Below are 23,181 nucleotides of genomic sequence, written 5' to 3' on the forward strand. Positions count from 1 at the left end.
CCCTGTGTCTCAATGAGATGTTCACCTGTATAAATAAAGGCTTTTTTTAAACTGAAAAAAATAAGAGGGGGCGGAGCTTATGCCGGCTCATGTGGGACCTGGCAGATCTTGTCTAAAATGCTGCAGTGATGAAACGCAAGGATTATTAGATCAAGGATTATTAGATGAAGGATTATTTCTGAAACAGTATGGAGCTCAAAGGCTTTCTCTCTTGCCGGTTATACCACAAGGTGAGTTCCTTTTTATTTCCTGCTTCTTCACACACATGCTCTCCAGTACAGGTTAGCTCTGAGTGTTAGCGATGCTAATGTCAACACCGACCATATTACGTCCAAAACAGTCAGGCATTGTTTCTGATAGCAACGTTTCTGATAGCGCTGTGGGTCCGCCGCCGATATTACGTTATATCGGACGCAAATCTGGATCAGCTCCGTTGTTCCCCCGTTTTTAGAGATTTGGGTACGGAGGAAAAGAGAGAGGGTTTTATTTTCTGACGCTGCGTGAGTTCCCTGACACACCGGGGACACATATTTATGTATAAAAGACATAAAAAACGACATTTTGCATGATAGGTCCCCTTTAATAAGGAACTCTCGATTAGTCTTACGTGAAGTGAACCTCAGTTGAACTAGCGACATTCTGCAGTCCTTTTTCGGTCACTAGAAGCTAGCAATGTTAGCACTTTGGCATTAGCTAGTGAGTATCATGCTGGGAGTGAACAGCTTGAGGTGATGGGCAAGCTGTTTCCAATGTCTGTTGCAAGAAGAAGCTGTGACATAATATGGAAAAAATCATAACAACGTTCCTCCTTCTTTAGGTATTTTTTTTTTTATCCCAATATATATACATTATAGGCCTGGGATAAGTGTGTGAAATACCCTCTGAAGATCAAGAGAGTCCAATATTGGTATAATGTCAAAGTCTGTTTACGAGAACCAAAGGATAACGTGAAATTATCTCCAAGACATCAAATATACAACGCTAATACATGGAGATGACAGGGGCCATGTTTCCAATCAATACTTTTCCATCTGCAGGCTCTATACATTTTAAGATGCATTTAAATGCTAAAACCATGCAACATACAAAAGAAAAGCAGATGGCATGATTTCAATTTACGTTTTCAACATAAGCGTATTATAAATGGCAAAGTTGTTGTACTGACTTTAAATGTTGACCTGGATGACTTCCAGTGTTTCCCCTATATACAAATAGTGGCGGCGCAGCGCCGCTGCTGAAATATGAGCGCCGCTGCTAGGGGGCGCCAGCCAGATTTTCTTAAAATAATAATAAGTGGCGACCATTTTTCATTTTTGATTGTTTGTTATGTGGATTTGTAGTATTTGTGTTACTGGCATAGCCGACACAGGCGGTCGCCTAGGTTTTTTTTTTATAGTTGTACCCCCTAGATCAGGTTTCTAGTAATTCTGTGCTCAAAGTGGGCCCACGTGCCTCAGCACCGCTGCTATGACTCCATCCTAGGGGAAACACTGACTTCTGTATATGTTACCCTATTTGACTTGATCTTTATTAGAAGAAAAACACAAAAAAACAAAAAAGGCACAGAAATCAAGAGAAAGCCAAAGGAAACAAACTGGTTTTATGATGCTCTGATTTGGCTTTTAAGAGATGGTATACTAAAAACAGATAGGAATTCAGTTTAATGTCAGCTGCCTCTTTTTACTTTAGTTAGTATGCAACATGTGGCCTTGGAGAGATGCTGAAAACATGAGCTATAATATCAATGATTGGAGAGAAGTTTAACCCCAAGAGAGAAAAGTGTACCAATCCTTTTGTATCCTGTAATGCAATTGGTTAAGCATTAGTAACTAGTAAGCATGTGCTGAGTTGGACAGTATCAAATAAATGAGGGTGTAATACAACATTTCTTACCTTATCTAGTTTTGCCTCGATCTCCACAACCTCCGTCTCCACCTCCGCGATATTTGCCCTGAAAAATACAAATAAAGAGAAACCGTTAGAGCAACACATGTTGAAGAACACATGTTAAAGCATGTGTTGTAATGTGTCACCGTATAACTGAAAGAAACTCTTTAGAAAAACAGCCGTTCAACAATCTGCGTGTGTTTTCCCACGTTGCTCAGAGAGCATGAAGCGCCTCCACAAATCGGAGAGGGACAGATGGAGATTTTGCACGGGGCCAAACGCAGACATGTCGTGCAGAAACGGGTCAGAGTTTTGGGCTTTAAGTGTGGAGAAGGCGTCTTGGGAGCGGTTCAGCTCTGTCAAAACAAAGTGACAGACGGGGTCTCGACACAGTGAGGGGGAACATGGCTGTTTTGGACCCCCACCCACTCATTTTCACTGTCAACGCAACCACCACTATTACCACCCCCAACCGCACCACTGAGAGGTGTGATTTACAACCAGAGGCTCACAGCTGCATGGTGGAGACCCTACATGTTCTGCTATCCAGCTTCTTAACATACTGATGTGTATAGAGTGGTGCAGTGATGATGTTTTCCTTACATACATGTTGGATTATTGCAGGAGACAAGATAAGTGGCAAACACTAAATTATGTTACTCTTCAGCAGGGTAAACTCCACATTTTAACGTGAACTACTGTAAAGCGTAAGTGGAATTGCAAGAAGTAAAAATCTACAGTAAAGATCTAAATCACGGTACCAATGCTGCACGTCACAACCGCTAAGCTAAAGGTGGCTAATTTCTGGCGGGAAGAGATTTAGTATTCTTATTCAGTCACTTGTTAGCAACCACCAGAAGCTAAAAACTTTCACTGGTGAGGTATTTACTAATACTGACTTTGGCGATCGAACACGGAGTGGTAAAATGTCAACTCATATCCAGGTTTTTAGGTCTCATTTCTGCACCGCTCAATAAGGAGTAGGGATGGGTATCGTTAAGGTTTTAACGGTACTACTACTTTTATCGATACCGCTTATCGGTCCGGTCTTTTAACGGTACTTTTATCGGTTCTTTTGGAGAAAAAAATAAGGTAATCTAACTAAACAAATTGTGATTAAAACTAACAAAATAAATAACTCAGTTACCTCTAATCATTAACCCATGTTTGTATAATGTAGTTAACTCCTTGTGTTGCTGCTAGCATACATAACACCTGACGTGGAAACGTTACTCGTGGACGGGGCTCCAGAGCTACTAGAAAGACAGTCAAAAACGGTGCATTTCTCCGTCTGGATGTGGTGCACTTTTGCTAAATGTTTAGACAAATTGCTCGTGTTACCGCCCTTACATGCTAAACTCTTATTGCACTTTAGGCAACGAGCATTGTCCACATCGAGACGGGTAAAGTTTAACCACACCTCGGAGCGCGTTCTCTCCGCCGTCTCCTCCGTGTGTGTGTGTGTGTGTGTGTGTGTGTGTGCGTGTGTGTGTGTGTGCGTGCGTGTGCGTGTGTGTGTGTGTTGCTGCATGTAGCAGCTGCGTGTGTGTAAACTGCCCCGCCCCCTCACAAGCAGGCGGGGGAGAGAGATCGAAAATACTAAAAATAATCATAGACGCATTTTTGCAGTCTTTTTGCATATTAGAAACGGAGTTGGCGACACTAAAACTGCAATATAATGTTTGTGTAGCAATAATACACGTGACATATATTTTTTACTTGTCTCCAGTACCGATAAAAAGACCGCTAACGTCTGAGCTGGTACCACGGTCTTTAATAATTCAGCCCCGGGGCCCGTTTAATACCGGGGCTCGGTACCCATCCCTAATAAGGAGTGAGTTTATAATGAACACACATGTCTGAACACTATTTTTTCAATTAATTTCTTGTTTTTGTCATGCATTTTTAAACGTTATGTCATCTAAGTATTATGGGACTACTTTCTTGTGTACAATTATGTGTTACTTTCTTATATTTCAAGGAGCTAGGCAACTTTGTCTTATGCTGCAGAACCAAGAAGGTGGTTGAACAAGATATTGCCTTAAATAGTGAATGTTGGCACATTTTTCCACATTTTTATCCATAGACAAAAATGTAAAAAAATGTGTGACTGCTCTGATTTTCAATTGCTAGTTTTTATCTTGTCGAAGTCTTGCTTTCCTCTTGAAAAATATGTCATCAGAATGATTTTTGTCATCGTTTTCGGCGACAAAAACAACATTTGACAAGCACTTTGGAAGAATCATACTGGCAGGCAGCTTCTCCATTCAATATGATGAAGAAACTGAACACACTGCTTTGTGATGAGAGTATCTGTGGCAGAAATCGGCCACGGCTGGCAGGAAATAAAACTTGTATCTCTGTCTCTTTGGCCTTGGGTGCATTAGCCTGCTCAGGGGAGGATGGCTCTTACACTCCCCTCCACCCCCACAGCTTTTCCCTCTCACCATCTCCTTTTATAAAAGATCTGAGGAAGTGAAGAGGTGGGGAGAGAAATACTCCAGAGAGGAAATATCTGTCAAAAGCTCCGACTCGTGCAAAATGGAAACATTACTAAAATAATCAATGGCATATTATTGCACATGTGGACGTGTGTTATTGTAACCTCGGATGATCTCCTTCAGCTCACCACACCCCGGGATTATGTTGCTGTGAGCAAAAGCTGTTTTCATTGCTGATGTCATTTTTTGAAACTTCCCTTTTTACTGCGATAATGCAGAGCTTAAGCTTTTCAGGACGCTTGACCCCTTCTCGCCTTCCAGCAGCAGCAACTCTGATCTGGAAACGACTGCAGATTCCCAACATGTGTGACCTAGAGCAGGGGTTCCCAGAGTGGGGGTCGCGAGATGATTACAAAATAAAAATGGAAAATAAAAAAAATAAAAATGTATAAAAAGAAATTGATACATTTTTTTATAATCTTTTTTTAAAAATTATTATTAATAATAACGTTTGCATAGACATTTTCAGGGGCGGACTAGCCATGTGTATAATTTCCCCGCAACGAGGCTCTGTTTCTCAAACTGTACAAACAAATTAATTCATTAGCGCACCCCCCACCGTCGACAGGGGGTCGCCAGTCTCTGGCACTGTTATTTTGGAGGTCGCGGGCTGAAAAGTTTGGGAACCCCTGACCTAGAGACTGACTTTAGGCTAGAGCAGATAGATACATATTTTGTGAAATAGGCTTGGGGTTTTCTGTAGTGTGTTATATAGGTTTTAGTGCATGTAAATGGTCTGCAAAGGCTCAAATCTGTGTGTTCCCTACTTCCGGAAAAAAGTGAAATCACTATGTAACACTCACACTTATATCGACTAGCGCTCCAACACATTGTACGTGATAGGCTAAGGGGCGGGGCGGGACATCTCTAAGCGGTTGACCAATCACAACAGAGCCGGCCAGCTAACCAATCAGAGCAGACTGGGCTCTGATTGGGGTTTCAGATAGAGGGTGAAAAGAGGTGCTGCAGCACAGGCAGTATGAGAGAAATAAAGAGCTTTTTGAACATTAAATCATGGAGACATGTCCCAGTAGAGACACAATGAACCTGAAAATGAGCAGAATCGGGCCCCAAATGTGGCAATAACATCTTTAATAATAGACCACACTGGTGGCTTTGGATGTTTTAGCCCCTTAATCAAATACAGTATGCAGCCTTATTGCCAGCACATTTTTCAAAGCATATCATCAGCATTTGATCCGTTCTTCCTGCTTTTAATTAACTTTACTGTGGTATAAATATCAATGAGCAGCGACATGATTCAAATGGGGATTCAAATTCACAATTTTGTTCTAAGGGACTGTATCAGAGTTCAATGGGTTCAGAAAAGGTCAAGGATACAAAAGTTAACCCCTACAGACTTCTGACAAGATGACGAGGAAACGACTCTATCAATACATTTCTCACAGTTTTGTAAGCAGTGTCTTGGAGATTTAAAAACCCAGATTTAAACCCCTGAAAGAGAGCCTTATATGTGTGTGGAGTCAAAAACATAATTGTGTAAATTTAGTTCCAACAGCATTGAATCACGCCAAATACAGAGATGTGGGACAATCACTGAATACGATACGGTGAACTTTACTATGCCCTGAAGGAAATTAGTTTTGGACTCCACATAAAAACCACATACTACAAAGCAACCGATAAAAGTAACTAACATGTTAACCCAAGACACACTCAGTTTTTGTAATTAACACATTTAAATTCAAGGATTGTCGTAAACTTAGTGCGGTTTTTATGTCTCTGACACCCCTGTTAGTGACTTTTGCTATGCACACTTGAATAATACGGGACTTCCTTTAATCAAAACCTGAGGTGTATTTTTGGTGTATGATGTATTCGATTAGAGGCATAATATAATAATCATAAATAGAATAGAATATATAGGTTTCTTGTAGGTGGTGGTGTTGTAGTGATAAACAGTGTGTGTGTGTGTAGTGTGTGTTAGGTGTGTGTGTGTGTAAAGATAGATAGTAGATAGATAATAGATAGATAAAAAGATAGTAAGATAAGTGTGTGGTGTGTAGTGTGTGTGTGTGTGTAAGTGTGTGTGGTAAAGATGATAAATAGTAGATAGTAGAGATATAGTGGTGTGTGTAGTGTGTGTGTGTGTGTAAAAAAAAAAAAAAGGTTGTGTGTGTGTGTGTGTGTGGTGTGTTGCATAAAAAATTGCGGTGAACAAACGACACTGTGCCTTTATGGGTAGAGAACACACACACACCAACCAACACACACCCACACACACACAACACACAACAACACACACACACCACACCACACACACACCACACACACACCACACACACAAACACAACACACACACACACACACACACACACACACACACACACACACACACACACACACAACCATTTTGCATAACCATCAAATGTCTCATATAAAGGTATTTTTTAACGCCACTTTTTGCTGTGACACGGTAATTATCCCCGCTGTGTGACTAATAAAGGAACTCTGATTCTATATTACATTTACTTCTGAGGCAATGAAAAGGGAATATTTCAAAGCCCCTCTCCACACAGGGCGGCTCTATATATCCTTATTTAACCAGGTAAAAGTCTCATTGAGATTAAAACCTCTTTTTCAAGAGCGACCTGGCCAAGAGGGCAGCATGAACAAAGTTACAACAAATGAACACAAAACAATACAGGCAGACGAATACAGCGGTCGTGTCTGAATGAAACTGAACTCAACACAGCGACATCTCGGCTCCCTGATCCAGATGTGTTGACCAGCTGAGCCCCCCTCCAGGCTGAAACCCCCCCCTCACTGCACATGCCTCTCATAATGGATGCACACGGTTCCCCCCGGGTCCCGTAGCCACAGCAACCGTCTCCTAAGTGGGCCGGGGAGGTCCCCGATGGGCTTGTGGATCGACCCTTATTCACACCATGGGGAGCGCAGAAGCTAAGTAGACAATAACACGACTTCATGACAGGAGATGACCGAACTCACACCATTAACAGCTCATCAGGAGACCCTTAAACTGCGTAAAGCAACAGTGACTGTATTACCTGTCAGTGCAGATTGAGGTTAAGTGCCCCTGTTTGTGTGCAGGATTTAAACTTCACTGTAAAAAAAAAACAATTAACAGTGGGATTGTGCTGAGCGAGCGGTAGCTCTTGTGGTTTCTACATGCTGACGGAGCGTTCAGAGGAACGTCTGAGGTACTCTTACTGGTGCACAGCAGCAGAACACCTCGATTTGGGTTTAATTTATAAACAACGCGCTTCTTAATCCCACGATGCAGTATAACAGCAACTAAATGTTTTCCAAGCTGGCTTTCTATTGTCGTGTGCAAACTTTTAGAGCTTCTGCAAGCATCATCTCAGCAAAAATGTTTACATTATTCCAGAAATAATTGATGGGATAAAAGTGTTTACCTTTTTAGCTGCGAAAATATTATTAGCAAAATAAGCTTTAAAGGAAAAGTACTAATAATACCAAACAATGGTCAGGTTGTAGTTTTTTCATACTGGAGTATTTTTGATTATTAAATAGGCTGTGGAGTGGTTTGTAAAAATGCATCTTATTTTCTAAACTCTTCATAAATGTTAAATCTGTTTTAAGCTATTAAATACATTGTAGAAATTGTTGTGTTCCTGCCATTTGAATATTGCACTTCAATATTGCGATTTCAATACAATATTGATTATAGGTGCAGCCTTAAGTATCTAAAATCTGTACCCAAGTATCGCTCTTGTGGCCTGGCTGCTGTTTGAGAGGATGCAGCTGGGCTCAGACGCCCCAGAGGGCTGTGTGTGTTGGAGGGTGAATCCTCCTGGTGGTCTGGGTGGAGAACGAGCAGGTGGGGCGCTGAGGAGAGAGCCGGCACTTGATCCAGGTAGTGACCCCTAAAATACAGCCGTGTACCCCATCCCAAAAAACAATCCTCCGGCTGGAGCACAGAGACTAAAACCTACTGCAGTCGTCCCTCTGGGAGAGTGAAGCACACACTGAGTGATGTCTCTCTGCCAGAATACAAATGAGAACAGCTGTAGTGCAGACTGCCAGTGATCCTCAGTCTGATGCCTTCTGCAGCATCTTTCATCTGCATCCAAACACTGCCACAGAGCTACCTCTTCTAATATCTGCACAGCTTTCCAAACAATACAGCACATATTTAATCTTTATTCTACTTGAGTATTTTGTCATATGACACTGAACATAGTTGTTGTTATCAATCAAACTTCATTTATATAGCCCTTTTCTTTCACACAAACCAAAAATACAAATAAAACTACACCCTTCCCAAGCGATAAATACTAAGCAACACATAACTTAAAATAACTAAAACAGAAGTCAATAAACACAGGACTGAATAAACAAGTATTACATTATTCAAAATAGATAATTCAATAAAAACATTTGAATAAAAAATACAATTATCATAAATACATGTTAATTAAAAGAGGACTGGTTGAGTGTTATAACTATGGGGGTTAACCAGTTCAAATCTATGTCTCATGTAAATATTTCTCTTTATTTTAATGTTATAATATGTTGTTTTAAAATAGCTTTTTATAATTGTTTTATTTTTTTGATATTTTCTCACAATGTATCTTCTTTGACTGTGTTTATGTATGCACCATACAGTGTACACCAAGGCCAATTCCTCACATGTGTAAACCAAACTTGGCAATAAACCCGTTTCTGATTCTGATTTCATCGGGATGGAGTATTTGGGAGTGTGGAGGAGGGGGAACCAAAGGGTCTGGAGGGGGGGGTGGCCCCGTCTGTCTGAGGGCCCCATTGTGAAGAAGCCACTTCCTGTCTGGAGAAATGGCAGCATATTATTGATTGCTTTATTGTCCTAATTGAGGCTGTAGTGCAGGGCTGAATGGCTGACTGGAGAGGGGGGGGGGATCAGGAGTGTTTTCCCTTCAGCAACAGAAGCTCGGGTTATTCTTAGCTCCCTGCCCTCCTCTTCCAGACGTGAACTAATGCAGGATACAGGAGACACCGCTGGCTATGCATTGCCAAGCACTTACACAAATACTACCATTTTCTTTTATTTGTGCCGTTGTATTTGTTGCAAAGTATTTTTATTGTATGTACAGCACTTTGGCTCGACCAAAAATCGTTTTAAAAATGTGCTATATAAATAAAACTTGATTTGATTTGATTTACCAAGTGTATTTTCAGAGTCACTTGAAAAGGTCCAGTACAACGACCGTCGTAATAACAGATGAACGACCGTAACCAGGCACTTCAGGTCAGTCAGGCCTTGAATTGTTTAATATTTGGAGCGATACTTAACATTAAAAGCATTTGGATGATGGTGTTCTTTTCCAATATATACTTACTTACTTAATTACACTACTAAATAAACTAATGCAGGCTCGAGGAGACATCGCTGGCAATGCCACGCACTTACACAAATACAAGCCAGAGCTTTTTCAGACACTATAAATATCTTCCAAAAAATGTTACGGTCATTTAAACTCGCCCGCGGTACAACAGCTATCCCAATAACAGATGAACAACTGTAACCAGGCTCTACAGGTCAATCAAGCCTTAAATGTAGTAATATTTGGAGCAATACTTGGCATCGAAAGAGTCTGGATGGCAGTGTTTTATTTCCTGAATATAATTTAACCATATTTACAAGAACAATATTTATGTTTATCTGCATGTCCTTCTAACTAGCTTACCTCCAGGAGTAACATTATTTCCAAGGACAAGATGCACATAACTACCAGCTTGTGTTACTGCATGTTAATTAAAAAAACTAGCACACTCTTTAACTATTCCCATTGTGGATGCCAGCCTTGAATGCTCTATCAGAGTTTAAGCTAACATTAGTGGTTGTGTCTTTAGCTTTATTGGACTTAGAGTAATTTATAGTCAAGAAACCGCTGCTAGTGTAACCCAATATATGTTTCCATGTCTTCTACATGATCAGTGGCTGGTGAAGAGGTCGGAATATACCCCTTATTATACCATATAAGTCAGACATTTTCACTTACTCATGAAGCTAAGTGGCAGTTATTTCAGCCATTAGAAGACATTAGAAGTCTGCTTTTGGTTACCTCTATATGAAATCAAGGACCAAATATAAAAAAAAACCTACTAAGAATTGAAAGTACTTTTGCCTCGTCTATCATTGTAAACTGCATACCAACCTTATGACCTCAGAAGAAATTCTGAACATCGTCATTCTAATCATTTGGAAAAAGCCCCGCCCAATAATCTCTCGTAACCCAATCCTAATGCATTTAAGGTGCAGAGGGAGTTCAAATGTCTCCAGTAATACCCTCCCCTGCATGTGCTCAAATCCCTGACTATTGTTTCATAAGCCCAGGATTGTATTTCCACTTGAGAGCTTATGTGTGTTTCTCATTCTTAAACAGGTATGTTCTAAAAGAGGAGAGAGCTTGGTCTATAAACACCGCTCACATTTCTGCAGCAGACTGTAGAGAGTGTGCTGCTGTCTCTGCACTAACCACCAACCATCTTCAACAACGTACATCTGCACTAATGGCTTCACAGAAGTGACATGTTTGCTGCTGCAATAATTATTTCTTTATGCTTCGATGACAACATGAAGGTCGGAGCATGAAATCATATAGATTCAGCTGCATGTACTGGATGGGTGGTATCCATCACAAGGTTAACTTTTATGTCTCTGGACAGGTGCTGTCAGTATGTATAAGCCTGGTCGCTCTTCTACAAGAAGCCCCGACAACCTCCCCCTACCCATTTCTACATCATCAGCATCCACATTAAGTGCCGTTTCCAAACCATCTTGTAGGAGTGGGTTCTTCAGCCTTCCAACACAATGAGTTATTCAGAATCAGAATACCTTTTAAACCCTCTAACACTAAATCTGCCTCGGTTTTGAGTAACCAGATGTTTGTGTTTTGAGCGACCGACTCAAAACCTTGGTTACGAATAGCTAGGATAGTTCCTGTTTCTGCCAAAGGGAGTAAGGGGCATTTCCAGCAAAAGGTCCATGGACTTTTTTGATATTTTTGATTTTGATATACTTTATTAATCCCTGTGGGGAAATTGTTTCTCTGCATTTGACCCATCCTAGTGTTAGGAGCAGTGGGCTGCCATTATGTACGGCGCCCGGGACTAAAAGCAATGACATTTTTTCATTGGCTTCTGAAATTTTGCAGAAGATAAGCTTAGTGTCCAACACACGTTTGTGATATACAGGTTTTGTTCAGAAGGATAATCTCCACATATGAACCCCACTTTATTATTTTTGAAGTGTAAATTCAACCGCCAGAAGTAAAAAGCTAACATTAGGCTATACAGGAAGTACATCACGGTCCCATGACTTCACATTACTACTGCTAAACNTTAGTGGGCGGTAGGAGTCCGGTATTTACTGACGTGTTTTCTGTTGCAGAAGAAAATCTCTTCTGCTTGTGTTAACAATTTCAGGCATCAGACCAAAAACATGTTCAGAAACCAGTTGATATTACGAGCAAGACAAAGTAACCGGAAATGATAACTCCAGATTTTAGGACTCTTTCCCACACCACTCTATTGGTTGTAGTGTTTAGTGCCCACCACCCCCCCCTTTTTCCTACTGTGCCAAATACTTGTGAGAAGCCAAAACAACTGAGAGGCAGCCATTCACCAGGACACGTTTCTACGGCAACATTCATCTGCCCTCGCAGACAGGCGGACCCTCCCGGCCCACCCACCCATTCTCCCAGTGGACTCAAAACAGAGACCACCAGCACTCCCCAATAAACTGTTTCCACCCAGAGGCCTCGTGTGTCTGATCTCTGCCAGGTCTGTGAAGGCACCGTCTGGTGTTGAGTTCAGGGGAGGACCTGTGAACCTTCTGAGGTCACATAGTTTCACATTTTATTGCTGAAATAAATCAGTCTTCAGAAAATCCATTGATTGCAAAGTTGATGAGTGGTCATTTTATCAGGAATAAATGCAAAACAATCATTGGTTTGGGCTGCTTGTTGTGATTTTTTTTTTAACAGAAAAAAGGAATTTGAAGATGTGAATATTGGCTGTTGGAACTTTTGCCGACCAGCTAACCAATCAGAGCAGACTGGGCTCTGATACACAAATATGAAACCTGAAAATGTACATTTAAGACCTCTTGAACAATTACTTGATTAATCCAATATATAATTGCAGCCTTATTTTATAAGCAAATAGAAGTTTTTAAGTATGCAATTACCTCATGGATCAATTCTTTGGTCTATAAAACATTGACCATCACAAACGTCTACGAAAAAAACAGTTATACATCATGATTGAGAAGATGTTCTAAACATAGCTGGTTGCAAAAACAATAGCGACAAATCAGATTTGTAGGAGTACAAAAAAAACGTTATTATTTCACTGTCCATTTGAATCCGCTCAAAATCAAATCTGCTTCACATCACTGCTTTGAATACTACAGAGTGTCATCCAAATCTGCCAGGATGAAAGCCAACCCCTCACCGCCCTGAAGGCTCTCCGTGAAACAGCAACCACATCAACAGTGACTCGCACAACTGCCAGCTCGTCCACGTGAAAGAGCCCAAAAAAACACAGTCTATTTTAGCAGGAGAGCACATGAAGTCCCTCTCACGACAATGAAAATCCTCGTAAATCACTGACAAGGACACAAACTCATGAACAGCTATGTCTATCTGCAGGAAAAGTTACCCAACAGCACTCCAATTACACGAGACTGAGACATACCGAAAAACCACAAAGGCATTCAAATAGAATAATGCAGGGGTGTTGAAATTAACTCCATTAAACAAATTCTGCACAGTTTTGTTTTTGCATGCGACGAGAAGCCTCTGAAATGCAAATTAGATTAGAGGCGGTGTCTCAAAATAGATACATGTGCATGATTAATATTTTCAGCAGCAATTTTCTTAGGCACTCGTGTTTTTCACTTGTTCAGTCTCTAGAGTAAATTCAGGTTAGAGCAGCAGACGTTCACTGTATCATAAGGTGATTTTGGACATTGGAAATTGAAGCTGCAGATCAGAATTCATGTTTTCATAGTAAGGTAATAGATAGATAGGAAAACACAGATGTAGCCATAGATAACTTCACTAGAGCAAGAATGAAATGTGTTTTTGAGAACAGCCAGCATCATCACTCGGCTTGAGTCAAATGGATTGTGATATATTGTTTTTTCCTCCTATTCTCAGAGTGTGAAGGCAAGTGTCACACTGCTGCTGTTATTCCTGGTCAGCCACGTTTAGCCTTAGTGCCTATAGGCAGCCAAGTCTCTCCAGTAATGGGAGCACAGCCATTCTTCACAAAGACAGCCTCAACAGGGTGTCAGTCCATCAAACATGAAAGCATTGTGTTGCTAGACCACCAACAGATCAATATGGACTATGGACCACTGTTTTGCCATAACACTTGTGCAGTATTTTACTATTGCTATTACTGGCTGCTACTTTTGTATGCATTACTTAATACTGTTAAACCCTGTGCATAAATAATATTGGGCAATACCAGGGTATATGCAGGAATCCTGAAGTCAGATGTGAAACCTTTTAAGACCTTTTTTAAGACCCTTTCCATACATTTTAAGACCTCATCTCCACTTTGAGTTTTAACCGGTTACCTTGGCGACACACTTTACCTCACATTGACTATATACAGTATTGATTGTCCTTCCTCCTTATCTTCCAACCATTTGGACGCAGACTTGCATTTCCCCATAACGATGTTGCTTAGCAACCGGCGTAAACGGACCTTCGCGCGCTATCAAGCAGTGAGCGTGCGATGTCCTGTTCAGATGACGTCAAACCCAACGGGATGCCATAAATAAACTACACAGAATCACACTACACACCTACGCAATGATTACATTCAGGCAGACTGTAGAATACAACCTCTTTGGACCATTTATATACTTATTGAAAACAAGCTACAAAATGTAATACCTTGGAAAATGCTGTTTAATAGCCTTCATTTTCGCTAAATTGATTTATCAACTTTTAATACTTTTTAAGACCCCGCGGACACCCTGGATACATAATTTTTACTATTTTACTACTTCATTACTTTTAAAAGTGTACTTACTTTTATAATGCTGCTCCTTGTTATTCTGTGGACTGATTTCATTTGTATTTCTTTATTATGTGCTTGCCTCTTTATTTAATATGTTAGTCTACTCTTTTATTTTGTCTTCATCTGTACTATACCCTTTACTGTAACAATGTCAACTTCCCTGTTGAGGGACGAATAAAGGATTTCGGATTACTAAGAAATTGTGAAAACATCAGGCTGCCATGTTTTCTCTGTAAGGAATTTTCCAGAGCTTTAAGTGGGATCGGATGATGAAACGTACAGAATCGGCACGACTGCAACCTCAGAACATCTAGAGATGTCTGGACTGGAAAGAACGAAAGGGAAAACATAGCCAGAGATTGACAGAAGAGGAAAAGGGGAACTTGGCTGACGATACATATTCCTCTCCAGACTGCACGACGTCTCCCAAGATCAACACTCCTGATGTTTCTCTAACTGAAGCAGCTATCTGGTCTGGCGGCAGGTTGAGCTGCATGACCAGTCTGCCGTCTGTGGGTGGACTTTTGCCTGTCTGATCCTTCCTCTTCATCATCCTCTTCCTCCATCCCTCCCTTTCCTACTCTGGTTGGCTGTGTTTTGCTTCTTTGCACGATGAAAACCACAGCACATAAATCCTGACAGAAAAAGCAGCAGCCCGTCCTCTCAGAAAGCAAACCCCAAAACTCTAAAAACAACCTTTGGTGTTGGCGTAATCCAACAACGCCACAAACATAATTCAAATGTTTAAAGTAAAGGCTTAACTAATGAGTTTTTAAAGACCAACGCTTATACCAACATGACTTATTGATTAATACCAGTGTTGAGTATATTTGTATACTGTGTATGTGGCCAGTCCTATGCCAGAAATTACAAATCCCCCCATCATTTTCTAATTTGAAATATAACTCATAATACTTAGATTCTAGACACTTTAACCGCCTAAAGAACCAATATGAATTAAAACGTCAACAAAGAGATCAAAAATACAATTTAGTGCTGGTTTCCCTGATTGGTGTTATGTAGCTGTGGTCAGAGAAGAGCCTAAATCATATCATAGGAGGACCACATGACTTGAAAAACAAACATATGATATATAATAACAGGGCCACAATAGAATGGTGCAGTGATGACGTATTATTGGAGGCCGACCCGGAAGTAAGCTGCACATGGTTCCCTCGACAAAAAAGCAATGGGATTTGTCCATAGAATTTTGAATATTTAAAAAAATAAGATCTGTGGAAAACGAACCTGTTTGATAAATGCACGTTTTGTTCAGCCGGATAATCTCCACATGTTTACCCTACTTTTATACTGTTCGAATCATAAATCTAATCGCCGGAAGCTAAATGCTAACGTTATGCTATAAACTAACTACAGCCGAGTACAGCAGGGTCACAACTTCAACGTCACGCCAACTTAAAGGTCCATATTCGAAAATAGACTCAAATTGTACAAGTTGAAGCGTTTGTTTTAACAGTTTGCAAGAGCACAGGTACTTGCATTCAAGCAGAACAGGGGCAAACAAACTTAGCTGGAGTGTTTACGTGTTCGGTGTAATGACGTACAACGTCCTCGACAACTTCTGTAGTCCTATTCAGCCACTTGTTAACAACCATCGTTTTTCAGACACGCAAACTCTTCAAAAATTACCAGTGGAGTCACTGCTGATGTATTTAATGTTGTAGAACAAAACGTGATCCGTCTCTTAAATTTGTGTCAACCACAGACCTTATTTCCAGCTATTTTCCAAAAAAACGTTGACTCTGAGACGAGGGAACTGGAAGTGGTAAAATGCTAACTCACTTCCTGGTTTTAGGACTCGTTCCTGCACCACTCTATTGGTCTGAGATATTGGCAAATCATATTTTTCAGCACCTTATTCCTCTGGAAAAGTGAATGCACTAGCAGCGCTTTCACACCCTGTGCACACATAGAGTAGACCCTGACTCCTGACCCCTCAGAGACACTGTGAGTGACCCGACCCTGCAGGGAGGAGCAGCTGCCTCCACTCCCCTCATCTCCCCCTCATCACACTACAGGCTCAGCAGCTCAGAAGTGGGTTAGCGTGCCAAAAGAAAAACACACTCAGCTTGTCTCACCCGGTTCCCTTCAGAGAGACAGGCTGCTGCTGACCGACTGCAGCAGCTGAAGACGCTTTTCCCGCTCTTTTTCAAATCTTGTCAGTTGACATTCAAATTTGAATCAGTTAGTGCAACAGATCTGCTAAAACACCATACAGACGTACAGAAGTACTTTTTATATGGCACCTTCTACTTCTACTCCCCTACTGCTCAGGGAGAGTACACAAAACATACTTAGAAGTTATAAAATATGATGTACAGGTATACGAATTAAAACTACACTAACATTTTTTACTTATACAAGTAAAACAAAAACGATGTGTTGATTATTTTTGTAATATTTTGATGCATATAATGCTATACAATTCATGTTTCCAGCTACTCCAATGTAAACATTTGCAGCATTTCATTTCAGATATTTAATTTTAATTTATTTTAGGTAATTTGCAACAAAGGTTTGACAAAACAAACACTTTGGGACACTATTTAAAGTAAATGAACCCTTAACATAATTGAAAATAATAACTAGTTGCAGTTTAAATCAAAAATGGATACACTAACTTCAACCAACTATAGCAGTCAAATCCTGCTTTGACATTAATGCAATAATGACCTTTTAATGTAATCAATAATTTTACAACAGCCAGAGGGGACATTTTTCTACACAGAGCACTTGTACATACATTAAATATTTCATACTTAAAAACATGTGGTTGAACACCATTAGCACTGCAGGACAACGTAAAGGAGCATTTACAGTGGGGTATTAGTACTTTTACTTAATACGTCTAAATACTTCCTCAACCACCGACAAGACATCCACACCATTTGAAATAAAGCAAACTGATGTGATTTAAAATGCTATTTAAAGCACAGAATATGCCATCATGACAAACACTGATGCTGTTTATCTCATTGAAGTCATCCAAAGAAGTTTTTTTTTATGTCAAAAATAAGGAAAGTGATGTTATTTCCATTTATAACTCTGTCTGGCTCAGGGATTTTGCGCAGCAGACAAATGGCAAAACATCTGGATTATCTAATTTTAGCTTGGACTCAGACAGCCTGGTTTAAGGGTACGCGACCCGAGTGAAGTCGGAGTTATAAGCTTGAAAGTTAAAGTGGAATTATTTCTGCTCTGCACATGCTTGAAGTCTACAATTAAAAAGCCCTGATGCCCGTAATGTGGAAGAACGTTTCCGTCCTGGATCTGGGAGCGTTTTCTTTTCCTGTGTCAGCCTTTCCACTAATATTTCAAAGCTTTAACTACAGGTCAGCTGTGGAACAGACGTCTTCTGCACAATATCGCCTTTCACTCTGTAGTCAGGCTGCTGGATGGATTTCAATACCGAAGAAGACAGTCGTATGAAAGTGTCTGAAAAGCAACATCTCCCTCACTTAACTGGCTGCTGATGTTTCTCTTTTTCTTTTATAACACGCAGCTTTTAGAGCGCATTTGATTGGTGGTATCTCCTGGGTATTAGGGCTGCACGATTTTGGGAAAAAATCTAATTGCGATTCTTCTGACAAATATTGCGATTTGCGATATTTGTTTTTAAGCGACCCAACGTAAGTTTATTGTAAAATGCGGCCATAACTCCGGCTAAGAAGGTCGTATCAACGTGCTCCCGTCTCTAGCACCCCCGCAGCCCGAGCTACGAGTGAAGGAACTAAACTTACATGAAACTTCCGTTGGGTTGCTTTAAAGTCAAGCTTCAGTTTAAGACTCACCCTGTAATAGAAACATGTGATGGAGCATTACTAACCTGACCCAAACCATCTAGGAGAGCTCCATTGGAAGCCATTTGGAAAGGGCAGGCAACTTTCGAAAAATTACTTGGCAGGTGATTGGATCAATATGTCTATCACCTTCTATCATGGGCCACTTCCGATTGATTAACAATGGCTGGTACATGTGGAGCACAGCACTTCTGATTGGTGTGGATGACTGACACAAGAAGAAAAAAATAAAAAAGTATTAAAAAAAGGTTTAAAAAAAAATCGCAGGCTTTGTGATTTGATAATCGCATCATTTAAAATCGCGATTTCGATTTAAAATCGATTAATCGTTCAGCCCTAGTTTGGTCCAAAGTAACTACGAGAATTTTTGACTGTTATGCATCAGAGGGATTTATGGTCGTGCACAAGCTGGTAATACTGTACATGTCAGATGCATGATGGGTATGCAACATATTTGACTTGATCATTGGAAACCAGTTTGTGTTTTCAACGCATTTTGCTGCAATTCTACATATTTTGAATATGTTCTTTTCATGTTATTGCCTACTCTTGATGTACCAGTCATTGCTGGATTATAACTCGTTGACATCCTCATATAATTGAACTTAATGAGTCGCTTATTGACCGGAGATGTTCTGTTTTTGGACCCTTGAATAGTGTGCAGGATCTTTCCACGTTTCTTTGTGTATGGTGGCTTTGCTGATGCACCTGTTGATACACACAATACAATACAAAAAAAATACAAAAGCAATCGTGCTGGGATTACTTTAAGGCATCTATTCTGTCTCTGCTACATATTCTTATTAAGACATACGCTTTTAGAGGTTTGGACCAAAGTATCTACTCGAGTGTTTGACTGTGAGGGATTTATGGTACTGCCAAAGACGGACAAAGTAGATTTAGATTTAAAGCAATACTGCTAGGATTATAGTAAGGTATCCAATCAGTCTTTGCTAAGCGTTGATATTCATCCCTGCACATAAGCTTTTGGAGGTTTGGATCAAAGTATCTACGAGAGTTTTGCTTCTGAGGGATTTATGGTACTGCAAAAGCTGGTAATAGTTTGCAAAGTAAGGTTGTAAATGTCAGATGCATGATGGATATGCAACATGTTTGACTTGATCAGTGGAAAGTAATTTGTGTTTTGCCTCAAAGTAGAAATGAATAGTGGCCTTTTAGCTGCTGAACTGTAACCAAACCTAAATAACACTGTGTGCAGATATCGTATGAATAGTTTAACATATTGCTGATGGGTGTATTATTCTTAAAAATACTGTCGTTGGAAATCGTTTATTTAAGCTGACAGAAGGCACCTGGTCTCACTTGTTCCCCATCCACTAGTTCTCTGACCATTCTGATTTACATGTTGGGATTCCGTTAGCTCGTTAGCATACAGGCTGCCTGCCATCTGCTGGATTAGCATGCTGGACGTGCTACTTATGTGGTTTATAACAAAAACAAGTTGCTTTCACACTTTAGCTCGCTAGAAGAGAGTAGAAAACTCAATGTTCAGATATCTTTACTTTATAGTTTATTACAGGAGTACATTTAACAATCACGGTAACAAAAAAAGGAAAGGAAGAAAGTAGACATTCATATTTAAACTAAATGAAACATTTTTCCTGTAAAAAGAAATACAAATATTATGTACAGAATGACATAAGACCAACAGGTGAGAGGAAGGGGACGTGTAGTCGCATGGCACTTAAAACATAGACATACCTCGCAAGTGCTTTCTGTTTTCCATAATTAATATCAAATAAAATGCAGTGATAATAAGTCTGAATAACAAAACAAAAAATAATTATTACAGTTATCAAATCAACAATATTAACATTTTAAACACTGTTTACAATATAACTGAAATACATAACATTCTAAATACATCCAATATTTACCTTTTCATTTAGGCTAAAAACTCTAGATCTGTAATAGAATAAAAAATAGCATTTCAAATATCTTATAACAACAATATTAATCGTACAATAACATTAATATTAGGTTATTAGTAGACGTAAATAGCTGATTTTCCACATGGCTTGCTAAAGGGAGGAATATTGTACAAATTAATATACACTATAATCTATTTATGCTCCTTGCTTTCACAAAACGCACATATTTAATCATTATTTGTAATGATTAAAAAAGCACTTGATACAAACTATTGCAATCTAGAACTCTCAAATAGAAAATATACACAAGAAAAGCAGCAAAAAAACTCTATTTTTATATATTTTTTATCGTGAAGAAATCAGTGGTGTGGTTGGTAGAAAGAGTGAACAATGTCTAGCACAGGCAGAATCCATCTGGAATGCTATTGGACAACAGGATCGTCCAATAAGAGCGTGACCCCGCCCTCCCCTGAAAACCTCATTGGTCCTTTCTTTCTCTCTCTCGAGCTTCAGTTCGGAACTTAGAACTCCATCCGGGGGGGGGTTCTAGAATGTCCGAGAGTTCCGCGAACGAGTCCCAGAGTTCCGCGAACGAGTCCCAGAGTTCCGCGAACGAGTCCCAGAGTTCCGCGAACGAGTCCCAGAGTTCCGCGAACGAGTCCCAGAGTTCCGTGGCGGGTAGCTTTTTTTTTCTACGTATCGGAACCAAGAACAAAGTCTTCCTTCTCCAAAAATATGGAAGTCGCAAAGCTCTGAGAGTCCTGATTGTGCAATCACCTCAAACAATAAATCTCTTCATAGCTAATAAAGTTGCTTAAACCATGGACTTTAAATTTGTTTTGCATTCTTAGCGTTGATTGGAGGAGCAGCAAGACAACATGTCACCTTCTCCACACAACTCAAAATGGCTGCACCAAGTAGACGAGAAAAAAAATAAAATAATCAGCACACATAAACAAACACAGAATGACAAAGCAACACTCAAGCAGCATGTATGTAGGTTTCTCTCCACTCCATCTTTCCTCCTCCAGTTACTCTCGGTTTCGTGAGGGCGACTTCTTTATCGACTTGTTGCAAGATAAAGTCCGAAAGAGTACAATCTCAACGCAACATCAAAGTGTAGTTTGTGTGTCAAAGCACAGGTTCGGAGAGTGTACAAAGCAGACCTGGACCTCATTGACTTTGATTCAGTTACTTTAAAGTGATACCAATTGTGAGTTCAAGTTCAATGCTTCCTTGGTTTGCAGAAGTGCACCGGAAAACCCCCTGATATGTTTTTGTTTTTTGTGGACATAAAGTAATGAGCTGAAGCTTATCCCACTGTGTGATGCATGGATGGAAGCATTTTAGGAACGTGTACAGATCATTAAGTGTACAGGTGTGCTTTGTGAAATCAAAGCATACAAGGAAGACTAGAAAGAAATTGCCCTCGAATGTTTTTGACCCGTTAAGATATGCACCCAGTATATCCTCTCCATCAGAACTACATGCCTTATTTGTAAGCGATGTCCTTTAACATCTGCTGTTCGATTGGACTAACTCAGCAACACATTGTACCTGTGCTAGGATCATTAATCTGTAAGCTAGTAAACAATTTGAATTCAATGGGAACACAATGATATATATATACTCTTTTTTAGATTAGCAGATTGCATGAGTTGGATCTTGGTGGTGCCATGGAGAAACTATCAGTCTATACATCCATCTCATTTACCCTGCTCTTAAACTGCTTCACTGCATTTCATTTAAAATATCCTATTCTTCCGTCCTATACCCTGTGTCATCCAAATCACAACCATGTTCTCTTCTTTCAACACTTCATATTCCCAAAAGTACCACCATACTTTTCTTTCTCCCATTGTGCACTACCCACCTTTCTTTTTCAAATTATATTACATAGCTTCTTTTTTTTTTTTGTACATACATTTAGTTTGTATATTTCCTTAAAAAAATACACGGAATAGAGAATAATTAAGAAGTTTTTTGGCAGTTTCTCTCTCAGAGGAAAGTCCTGATCATCATCAGTTGTAACAAGAAAGAGACGAAGACGTTTCTCTTAGTCTGAAAAGGAACCTCCAACTTGGTGGTGGAGGAGAAACAATAAGAACTTATTTCTTTCCTTCCTTCAATCTTCTCCTTTAAAGACTTCTGCGATCACTCTCCCCTCGACTCTTCAGCTCTCTGCCCTTCAAACAGTGGCTCCCAGCAGCTCTTCTGACTTGGCCATGATCTCGTTCTGGTTGGAGTCCAATCCGTAGAACTTGACTTTCAGCCCGTCGACAGGGTGGACCACCGGTACCGTGATCACCCGTGGAAAGTCCCGGGTCGCGAGCTCGAATCTGCTGGTGCTGGCCAGCTCGATGGCGAGGATACGGAGAAAGAGGGTCGCCAGTTGTTTGCCGAGACAGGACCGAACACCGCCGCCGAACGGCAGGTAGTGGAACCGTCCCTCTTTGTCTTCTCCTCGCTCCTGGCTGAAACGGTCAGGATCGAAGGCGTCCACATCCTTAAAGACGGCCGCGGTGTCGTGGGTGTCCCGAATGCTGTACATCACACTCCAGCCCTTTGGAATCTGGACTCCCTGAAGACACAAAAAGAAACGCAGGTAATGAGAAGGGTTGTGATTTTTCCGAAATCCTGAAACGTCAAACTTGCAATGAATATCTATCGACGTGACTACGCTTGGTCCTTGGTTCATATGTCCTTACATCTTTGTGTTTAGGCCTAGAAGTTGTCTCAGACTTTCAAATGTCTTTTTTACTCTTTGTATGAACTTCAGATTTAGTGGCTACAGCAGGGGTGTCAAACTCAATTTGTTCGCGGGCCACATCAGCATTATGGCTGCACTCAAAGGGCCGGTTGTAACTTTAAGACTATATAAAAATACATATATAAATATTTCATATATATAACATAATGTATTATATGACATGATTGCCTCTGCATTGGATTATTTTCAGATACGGTAATAACTTCATAATTAACTACGTCTGAAAGCAGAAGTCTAGGGCAAATAATTGCAAGTCTCTTCAGTGTGCATGTCACAAAATGATTTAA

At 40.2% G+C, this 23,181-nt stretch overlaps 1 protein-coding gene and 1 pseudogene across 1 annotated transcript in view; one reads left to right on the forward strand and one right to left on the reverse strand.

Moving 5' to 3' along the window:
* The window catches only part of LOC104951625 (voltage-dependent calcium channel subunit alpha-2/delta-2-like), a 58,858-nt gene extending 38,052 nt beyond the window's left edge, over positions 1 to 20,806 (forward strand). Inside the window, exon 4 of the mRNA XM_010778336.1 lies at positions 20,675 to 20,806. Within this exon, the coding sequence (XP_010776638.1) occupies positions 20,675 to 20,806 (132 nt within the window). The remainder of the gene's footprint in view (positions 1 to 20,674) is intronic.
* Positions 19,751 to 22,822, reverse strand: LOC104951626 (cytochrome P450 26B1 pseudogene; annotated as a pseudogene).
* Between the last annotated feature and the right edge of the window lie 359 nt (positions 22,823 to 23,181).

This window comes from Notothenia coriiceps, unplaced genomic scaffold, assembly GCF_000735185.1.
Source record: "Notothenia coriiceps isolate Sejong01 unplaced genomic scaffold, NC01 NC01_scaffold00019000, whole genome shotgun sequence".
In the NCBI taxonomy this organism is placed as follows: domain Eukaryota; kingdom Metazoa; phylum Chordata; class Actinopteri; order Perciformes; family Nototheniidae; genus Notothenia; species Notothenia coriiceps.